The sequence below is a fragment of the Aptenodytes forsteri genome, unplaced genomic scaffold (assembly GCF_000699145.1).
Source record: "Aptenodytes forsteri isolate BGI_AS27 unplaced genomic scaffold, ASM69914v1 Scaffold94, whole genome shotgun sequence".
Classification (NCBI taxonomy): domain Eukaryota; kingdom Metazoa; phylum Chordata; class Aves; order Sphenisciformes; family Spheniscidae; genus Aptenodytes; species Aptenodytes forsteri.
The window spans coordinates 8,694,137-8,704,996 of record NW_008795017.1 but is presented as its reverse complement, the minus strand read 5'-3'; the positions used below and the strand labels follow the sequence as shown (position 1 = coordinate 8,704,996).

General features: G+C 38.8%; 1 protein-coding gene across 1 annotated transcript in view; it reads left to right on the top strand.

The window, feature by feature from the left end:
* Window positions 1-4,919: 4,919 nt before the first annotated feature.
* TPO (thyroid peroxidase) overlaps window positions 4,920-10,860 on the top strand; it is a 74,017-nt gene continuing 68,076 nt past the window's right edge. Inside the window, exon 1 of the mRNA XM_009275629.1 lies at window positions 4,920-4,950. Within this exon, the coding sequence (XP_009273904.1) occupies window positions 4,920-4,950 (31 nt within the window). The remainder of the gene's footprint in view (window positions 4,951-10,860) is intronic.

Sequence of the window (10,860 nt, the reverse complement as noted above, 5' to 3'; positions counted from 1 at the left end):
ATCCAAAGCCATCACCATTCTTACTGCTGGAGGCTCTACATCCTGCACATTCCCTATGCCATGTCAGAAAGCAAAGATTCATTACTTCTTATATGCATTTTGTCTCAGATTTTTGTTTGAGAGTGAGGAACAGTTTTATGTTTAGACCCAGAAGAAAAATGCTTTCCTTCCTTGAATTAAAAATGAAACAAAATGGGGCAAATATTCTGAAAAGCTGTCTTTAAGTGGAAAAACCCCCTTTCATTTAGCACAGAGTTCCTAAATCTTTTCTATGCCCCCCTCTAGTGCAAGATGAGAAAGGGAGACTAGGAACTGTATTTAAATCTCTGAAACAAAGGTATGTTTCTCAACTGTTTCCAGGTTCTGCCATTTTAATAATAGCAGAGCTTTCAGGCTGACCGGCCAGGCATGGAGAAATACCTTCTTCTCATTAAAAATTCCTGTACTGCAGATCAGGGCAGAAACTAATTCACTGTCCAGAAGTACTGAAAATGAGACGTGTTTGATTCTCCTCTTTCCCTTTGTGTTCCCTAATCATCTTGGTTCCATATTATTCCACGATTTTAGCTGTGCTTCCTCAGCGTGTTCATCACCATGATGACCAAAGCACCCACCACTGTTTTCTCCTCTGAAAATGGTGCCTAATACAGAAGATTTCCAGAGTGAAACATCTTGGGTTAATTCACTGCCTAAAATTTGTGCAGTTGTCTCTTGTTCACCATATACAGGCAAAAATGGGCTAATTTGAAGTTCATAATGAGACGCAAGTGTACTTCGTCTGGAATGACTTGCCACTTAGTTTCAAACATTTAATATTTACATACTTAATTTTTTTGTGAAAAACAATATTCACGATACAACGTGTCATTACAGTCAGAAAGATGAAACTTAAGTAAAACCGTCTTGTTAATGAGATATAACTGCATTCACAAGGCTCTTGTCTGTAGACCACAAAGCTTTGCAAAAACATATGTAAGTACTTCTAACCTCCTCTTATATATGAGGTAACTTATTTCTGTTCAATCACTTTTCTTTATGCCCTAGCTGTGTGGAATGTTTGTAATAAAGAGCAGGACTGCATACCCTACTCCATAAACAGTCAACTAGACCACTGATACTTAGAAGTAATTTTAAATATGAATTCAATGGTGGGAAAGAAAATGATATTTAAACTGTAAAAGCACTCTCTCAGATGAAAAACATGGGATGTGAACGGAAAAAAATGCAAACTAGTGAGCTCCACTGGAACACCATGCAGCTGGGTGCTTGGGAATATGCTGAGTGTGTCCTAAGAAGCTGTTTTGCAGACTAGAGTAGGCAGCAAACACGATTACAAACATGTGAAGAGCATAAAAAGAGAATTACGCAACAATTCCTTGCATGGCATGAGGAGAAATACTGCTCAATTATTAAGTAACACTGGCCCTATCAGAGAAAGTGAAATCTTGTTTGTTTGTTTTTTTTCTTTTTGTTCTAGTGAGTGATTTTACAAATGCAAGTACTTTCTGTATTTCTTCTTGAAGCATGTAAATTTATATCTCACTGCCTTGCTCCCCAGATTATAACATCATCCATCCCTTTGGGGGGACTTTAACATCCTCTCAGAGGATGAAATTCCGTTCTCCAAGACGTCGGTTCACTGCTGGTCACTGAAAGTTTTCTCATCTCATTCCTTTGTGTTGGCTCATCCCGCAGCAGGTGCCTGTTCACAAGGCATATTTCTGCTATTAGCTGTATTTATTCACCTATATCAGCATCCTTGGGTTGTCGGGGTTTTTTCATATCTGGTCTAGTGCCTCTGTTCATTCCCCCTGGAAACCAAACATTCTGTTCTGTTGAACAATTTATTCAAAATTTCTTATTTCCAGCCCATATTTTGGAGTACTTAAATCTCTTAAAGACAGAGGGAGATAGGAGTTTAGCCCCTTTTTGAGCTTTCTGATAACTCACTGTATTGACATACAAAATGTCAGTTATTTGAAAATTTTACTTTGACATGATATCATCTGACATACATGAATTATTATTTATGCTTATTGCATTATCTTTATTCAATTACATTTAAAAGATTGAGTATTTGTTATATAAGCCATTATTATAAAACCAGGAATAACAATTTATGATGTTAGATGCTCAAATCTGTATTTCCCTTTATATCCACTGGAAAATCCAAGAAAATTAATGAAATGTTATGCAATAAGATTGGGATTTTTAATTTTAATTCAAGTATTTTGGCATCTTTCATAGTACATATAGTCTAATGCTAGTCCTGTTTCCACAGAAACATGACTAATGGCTTAGGTTGGTAAAGATAACATTCCATAAATCACTTATGATTTCAGACTAGGGGGATTTAGTTCTCAGAATGTGCTCAGGTTTCACTTAGCTGTAAAAGAATGGAGATGACATTATTCTTTGTGAAAGTGGTAAGTAAAAACAAGGGAAAGCTAACTGACTTCTATGTATTTGAGAAAAGTAGTTGTTAAGTGTCCGTGAAATTTGTATTAATAGCATTTCCGCATGTACTTTTATATCAACATTTCCACAAATTTCTATCTCAAATACCACGGTAAATTTGTCCACTGTGGGTGGCAAACACCATTAGTAACAGAGCCACACACTACAGCTGTGGGAATTTCCATCCCCAAATGATCAGTTTGAAATATGCAGCCACTGCTTCTCCTCCCCTCCCCTCCATCATGCGATCTGGTTTGCAAAGTGAAAGGCAATTGCCACTTCTTGGTGAAAACTTGCAAAAATACATTATGGACGTCAAGTGTGGAGGTTTCTAATGAAATTAGTGCTTTTCTCCTGCGCATGAGTGTCACCAACAGTGATGTCTAGAGCTGGTTCACATTCTGATCAGCCACCCACAATACAGCATAAGGCTGATTGCTGCATACTGTTGTTCACTGGATAAAGTGTATATTTCAGATACTCTTTTTAATGTCTTCTTTTTCTCACCCAAAGAAGAAAAAGGTATGTGAATATCCAGTGGGCACTTTATAGGAAATGTTTTAAACCACTTCCAGACATGCCTTTGAAACTCGGTGGGCATCAGTGGAATTCCCTAAGAACTCAGGGCTTCTAGGATTAAATTATCAGTGGTGACATTAACACTCAGGTTTTCCCCTCTAAATGCCATTTATTCTTATTTCCACCCTGTAAATCTTTCTTTGTTGAAAGGGAAAGATCATCTTTTCTTCAGTAATTGACATAAATTTTGAAAGATCAAGTATATTGAAGTCTCTGGCACAGGAAAAAAAAAATCAACGTGAGCTACACCAGGTAATTAGCACAAGATTTTCAGTTTTAAAGCTTTACACAACATGAACTCAGAAGTTCTTTTTTAAGAAGAAAAACATTTGAATTAGTATACTGTATTGCAGCCAATAACTATATCTTATTAAATGTTTCCTACTCTGTTGCAGCCAATAACTGTATCTAATTAAATGTTTCTTGACAGTTCACTAGCTCTGTCCTAAAAATGCATTTGTTCAGCAGTTCATAACAGAGCCAAACCTAAATAGGTATCAAAATTCTATACAGACACATAGAGACTGTTTGAACGTTGTTCATCTTGGCCATGTGGCAATTAAATGTTCATTGATTTTCTATGAGTTTTTGCATATTGCAGGTTTCTTTCCCTTTTAGTGGAAAGTTGTATTGAGGGCCAAAATATTGTGCAACAAAATGATGCCGTAAATGTGATCATTTTAGTATAGGGAACTACTTACAGGTAATCCCATAATTAACAAACAAAGGAAAATTAACAATATTTTTTCATACTCATAATGTTTCACATCTAAATGGTATTCATTATATATTATGTTACACATTTTATGTATTTCAGTTGGCAAATTTAAAAAGGCATCTGAAATGCAGTATTTTTTGTGTGTGTAGCTTTGCTTTTGTTCTTTTTTTTTAATTGGAAATGCAGCCTTGCAACATGTGCATGATTGTAGATTTACATAGTGTAAAATTACTGTAATTTTATCTGTTCAGTTCAGGAAGTCAGAAAGGGATTTAATACATAGTAAAGATTAAACTAGGAAGTAATATAAAGGCAGAGTGTATATATTTTGCACTTTAAAAACTTTTATAACAAGAGAACCTATTGTCGTACAGTATACTGTAATTCCACTTTCTAGTGATACTCTTGCTATTGTCACAGTGTTGTCTTTACATCTGGATATGAATAGTTTGTATATGTACACACTTCAAAAGTGATTTCTATAATGGAATATGTGCTCCCTGTCACTGTTATTAACATCCAACTGGAAAAATATTCACCAATTATTTTTTTTATAAATTATGAATGTACAGTGTAAATTAGTAAATCAAATATTGTAGCAATGAAGAGATGCACTAAAAATGTAAATATGAATAGTTTGTATATGTACACACTTCAAAAGTGATTTCTATAATGGAATATGTGCTCCCTGTCACTGTTATTAACATCCAACTGGAAAAATATTCACCAATTATTTTTTTTATAAATTATGAATGTACAGTGTAAATTAGTAAATCAAATATTGTAGCAATGAAGAGATGCACTTTAAAAATGTAAAAGTGTTTATCTCCAAGAGTGTTATTTTTTCTAGATGTTTTTGAATAAATAATTTATTGCTCATCGGTGTTTTTTTCTCATTTATGAAATAAATATAAGGGGTTTGTTAGCAGCTATTTGAGGTTTGTATTTTATCATCAGTGAATTGGTGGTTTTCTTACTTCTTAAAATGAAAGTTTTGTAATTGGATCAGTAAAGGACTTAGTCACATTTCACCTTTCATTTAATAAATCATCATTGGCTTGATCTAGTTCCTATGACAAAGCCTAGATGTGATCCATGATGCAGCCCGCAGTCCTTCTCGTGATCAACCAGCGAGCAGACCTGGCCACAGCAGCTTCCTTCAGCCATGAAGACCAGTTCTGGCCGTGGAAATCAAGGTATGGAGAGAGGGATACATAACAAGCTTTCAGTCTTCGGACAAAACAGAGTCAGGGTCTGGCCTTTGTCTATAATCTGGAACAAGGAATTAGAACTTCCCATGGTTTAAATGCAGCCAGTTGAGATACATTTGTTTCAGTGAGAGATCAGTGCTGAAATCCTGAACTGAAAGGTGCTAAACAGCAAAATGTCCACAGCCTTCAAAGCTGGGCATAATTCAGATTTGTAATTTGAGGTTTCTTGTATACTTGTTTCTTGCTTTGCTAACAGAGGAAAAATGTGATGTGTTAGGATCACTGTCAACTCTACTGGGCAGATGTTTGGAAAAAAGGGACTTCAGGAAAGTTTTCTAAACATTTTTTTTTTTTAAATTCTTCTAGTATATCTAGCCTCTAAGACAAAAACACATTTACCACCATATAAGTGATACTCATATTGTTAATAGTAGAATTATCCACCTGTAGGGGCTGTTAATTGTAGAAAGAAATTCTTCCTAAAGAAAATAGTATTTCAAGAAGAGGAGAATATATTCTGAATGAAAAATAAATCCTGAATTTGAACCTGAAAGAAAAACAGTATGTGATAGTAATGGAGTCGAGCTTTAATCAAAGACAACCTGAACATAGTTAACACATTTCAGGCACCCCAACTCTTAGTCTTTGAATCAGGAGGTATCCTAGTATCACAAAAGTGTATCCGAAGTGAGACTTAGGCAACTAAATTAAAAGTAGAAATTGAAAAAGCAACCACAGAAAAAGTCTTCTGTCTGTCACCAAATCTGAAGACTGTAAATCTTTAAATGTCTTTAATACCCCAAATTTCCATGTATGCTGATGTGCTCTCCATGTAGGCGGAGGGCAAACAATTGTGAGGAAGGCTGCTTGGTCCAGGGAAAGGCTTGATGCTATAGTGTGTTTTTAGAGTGCGGTCAGACCAGTCTCTTCACAAAATGACATGGCAGCTGCCATTTCTATTAAAATATGTACTTCCAGGTGGGGAAAGGCAGAGTGACCCCATTATTTAACTGCCTGTTGATTATAGCACTGGACCCAGAGGGGGAAATGTTCTTCTAACAAGCAAGCTCCTAGAGCAGCTAGGTTTTTAGGTGGTATCATTTCCTGCCTGTCCCCCTTCTCTGCTCAGGGCTACCCCCTGAGAAGGAGAAGCAGAGGAGAATATGTGGCTGCATTGTAGGTCACAGTGTGGCATTTTAACTCCAGCAGTCCCTGAAGGGGGCTAGTTTAGTATGCCAGCCTTTGAGCAGCACCAATGCAGGAAGGACAGGAGGGGCAGAGCAGATAGCCAGAGGGGCTGCACGCTCTTTAAGCAGCTTCTCCTCTTTGCCTCGGCATGTGCTGGAGCCCTTGGGTACAGTGTCAAAGCTGCCTTCTTCATCTCAAGAGGCTGCTGTGAATGGCAGCACTTTTTTGGCCGCCTGCTGAGGTTGTCCTACTATTCAGGGGAGGAGGCAGATTTGCTGAGGAGGGAGAGTGAGCAAAGATTAAGGTGCAAGCTTCTGTAAACCAGCAGGCAGGGCACTCGTCTGGGGAGGTGTAATCCTGAGCTCTGGTCCCCTTTCCAAAGAGAAAAATGCAGAGAAGTGAGGAAGGTCTCATTTATGTGCAGCTTAAATTGCATTTTACTATGACATATTGGACTTTTTCACTTCCCTGTGGTAGTAAATTGTGCTTCTCATGGCAATAGATGTAATTGCTTTGCACTAAATTATATTAACTATTTCAGATGGTTTGTTCTACTTCACGCTTGGAATGACAGGGCTGAATTATTTTCTGCAGTACGTAGCTCAAAAGAGAAGAAAATTCCTGCTGATTGGGAAAAAAAGGGTTTTTTTCAACTGCAGAAAAAAATGTTTAGACAGTGGCTAATTTTAAAGGAATAACATTTAATGGGAAAAAAAGGGTTTTTTTCAACTGCAGAAAAAAATGTTTAGACAGTGGCTAATTTTAAAGGAATAACATTTATTTTGTTCTTATGATTTTTAAAGCCAGTTGCTGTTAGTTGTAGACTTCCTGACTTTTTCCAAAAAAGGGAGCTGTTCTTCACAGTTCACTTTTATTAAACTAGGTCATGCTCAGTCTTCACTGCAGCTGCAGCCCATGAACTCAGGACTGGTAGCATTGCACCTGACAGAGAAATGGCTAGGTTAATTTTTAAGTACTCGAAGAGGCTGTCTTCCTTTTCTTTCTTCTGAGAGCTAGACTTTGTTGTTCATATGCAGCCTTGTTTAATGATTCAGGTGCAGCTTTTGTGCATCTGAAGGAGGAACTTTACTTGATGGTGTCAAAAGTAGAGCAAGAAGAGCTTAAGACTACTTGTTCAGTATCTACGCCATCTGTGAAACTCCCATTGCATGAAATACTTATTGCCTACCCAGCGCAGAGGTAGCCGGTCTAAGAGCCCACCCTTTCTTACCTAGGAAGCTGCAACAAGCTCAGATTTGCAGAACAGTCTTTTCTTGCGCTCTCAGAGCGGGTAGTTCCGAACCCAGCAGCAGCCCCAGGTCCTTTCTGCAGACCTACACCAGTCTGACAGTTTGGTAGGGAGCACTACAGAATCAAAGGATTTTACTTAAAAGATATTTGTCTAACTAGCATGAAGTATTACTTGTTCATGTTTTTTAAAGCATGTATGACCCTCCCTGTTAGATACAAAATTATGATGGAAATCAGGAGAATGGTTAAGTGACAATTAAAAGAGACCCAGGACAGAAGAAGTAGGGTAAGGAACAAAGAATCTGAAGGAAAATAGAGAGAGAGGGGGATGGAAAAAGGAGGAACAAATGGAGGGTGGGGCATGGAAGGTGGTTGGAAAACTGGCAATAGAAATGTGGGATCAGCAAGAGGGACCTGCATGAAGACAGTGAGAGAGGTAAAGGTAAGCGAGGGAAGGGATGAAGGGAGGGTGTCCTGGCCTGGAAAAGTGGCAAATGCCTGTACCTTTGACTGAGAATCAGAGTGGTGTTCCCTTTCAGATGATAACATTGAGCATATTGAGGTGTGCACTGGCGGGGGGGGCAGGAAGCAGGATGGAAAAAACACTGAATAGAGCTGGGTCAAAGAGGGGTTGTAAGGTAAGACATTTCCTGGTGATGCACATGAGTTGATAGAGTTTGTTATGACCATAAAATTACTGAAAATTGCTGGAAAAAGATCAGGGCTGGAAGGAAGGACCTCAAAAGGGGAGGGCCTTGTATTTGAATGTCTTGCCCAGAATATTTAAAACTTGTTTAATAATCAGAGCTATTTTGTTATAATTTGTGCTCTAATCCAACTCACTTTAGAGTTTAGATGTACTCACTTTAAGGAAAAGGTGAGACAGTTACACCTCAAAGCTTTGGCCAATGTGGGGAACATGGAGAAAAAGTGAAACTTCAGCTGATAAATGAGCTCAAGGTAAAACACACCTGAAAAGAAAAGAGGAGAAAGTAATTGGTGGTTTGAATGGAAATTAGTAAGGAAAAGCAGAGTCAGAGCAGTCTGTAAAGGGTGCAGAGCCATCTGAATGTAATGGCTTACACACACAGTTCAGGTTAACGCTGACACATGACGCAGATTTAAATGAGGGACCACAACTTTATTTTTACACAAGTATTGTATCTAAGTGTAGCAAAAGCCTCTTGACTAACTGTCCTTTGCCAATTCATTCTTACCTCTTTCATGCTCTGAGCAAGCTTTTTATTCTTGAGAACTACTGTAGTTGATCAATACAAGATACTCTGAAATATGAAAAAAATACTACTAGACATAAGATGTTACTAATAATACTTTTACTGGAGGACTCTTCACATTTCTGTAAGAGGGCCAACATAACTGAGGCACATCATGCCTGTGCCTGTTCAACCTTCCAGCATCTTCTAAAACAGCATCTGGCCTCCAGATCTCAGATCCAAATTCTCCAATCCAAACATAGAGCAAACCAGTCCGTTCACTGTATAAGGTGAGCCATAAAGTACTGGGCTTTCATGAGAAGAGACAAGACCACTGCCTTCTGCACCTTCCTCCTCCTTGAAGTCCCACATTGAATGTATATGTCCCTGGCATTCTCAGGGCTAAAGGAGCTTATGTACACCTGTACGAGGTTGTACATATTGGAACATCCATAGCTTCATGAACGTCTTCTTCCTGGCTCTCAGAGAAACTTTCCTGCATCTTCTGTCCTGAAACCAAGATGAAGCATCTGTTAAACCAATACCCAGACCTGGCACATGCAGTATTTTAAAAAGAATGTTGTGGCACAAGCAGTGGAGTGCAAAAGTTGTCACAAACTACGGTCCCCATGGGGCTCTAGCCATCTGCTTGCTAATTACGTATACCACAGCCTGGCTGTTGCACAGAAAACAAACATTGCTGCTGGCAGCTTTGTCCCGCCATATAATTACTGCAACTGGTGCAGGCAGAATTCCAGGAAAGTTATGCCTTTTTCTGCCCATTACTGTTGCCACTTTTTGCATGTTCCCCCTTTAAAAGATATACCTGCTCTTTCTGCCACCTTCTACCTCGTTCTAACCTACTTGCACCTGCCTTTCCTGGCTTGTGCTAATCTCTCTCTCTGACAGTGAAAGTACATCACATTACCCAAGACGTGCTTCCTACGCCACAAGAACTTTGCTCATATTGAGATAATGTTGATATGGCAGTGGAGTATTTAACATCTTTTATGCAACCTTGCATAAAAGTCACCTTGTTGATAAGGCAGATATATTAATTGCCTCGTCAAATGAAGCTGTTTTTCTTTGTTTCAGATGAGATCTCAAGAGGTGACAGTTAATTCAGAGCAGTCAGGGCATACTCCTCTGGTGGCCAGATCTCTAAGAAATACAAGATCTACACTCATCAGCATCTTCCTTTCCTCCCTACTGCTTTTCCCTGTGCATGAATAGCTCTCCCCTGTGCCCAAATAGTTGACAACAAGGGACAGTAGTCCAATGTGTTCAGACTTGAGAAGAAACAACCTGTGAGAATGAGCATTGCCTCCCCCAGATCACAGGCTGCTTGGGCCCTGTGTTACACTGCTGGATAGTTATGCTGTTGCACAGGCACACAAATGTGATGATTTTTTTATTAATGCAAATTCACGTACTTAGTTGCTTTCACAGTTAGGCAGCAACTGAAAAGAAGTTGAGGATCTAAACTTCTCTGTGCCTCAGGGGGAAGAGAATATGGACATAATTCCTCGATTTATGTATATTAAGAAAAGCTACCTGGTGTCATAATATTACTTGGTTTTAAATGATATATGAAGATTATAAACACATCTGTATGGGTTATACACATGACTTCAGACCCTGCTTAATAATTTCAGCAGGTGGAGGAGTGATTTCTTATTCATGGTCCTTCAAAGGTATTACATTATATTTGTCACATCCCAAAGCTTCTACTGGTCCTCTTGTATAGTGTGTCCTTATTTATGGATGAATACTCACACCAAATTGATTAATCGTGTCCTCCTGTTAGAGCTCTAGGAAGTTCATTTTGTCTTACAGAGTGGCCATCAAGAGAGCCTGGGCATGTTACTGGGTCTATTCCATCACACAGTGAAGAGTCTGATATAGTTCTGTATTCCATGCTGGCAACATTCAATCACCTTGAAAAATTGATTAGAGAGGACCCTTTTTTTCCCGCCAGCTGTTTCTCTAGTGAAGACCCTTTTGTTACTTCAATACTGGTAAATTAAACTATATAGAATCATAGAATCATACAATAGTGTGGGTTGGAAGGGACCTCTAAAGGTCATCTAGTCCAACCCCCCTGCCATGGGCAGGGACGTCTTCAACTAGATCAGGTTGCTCAGAGCCCCGTCCAACCTGACCTTGAAGGTTCCCAGGGATGGGGCATCCACCACCTCTTTGGGCAACCTGTGCCAGTGCTTCACCACCCTCAGCGTAAAAA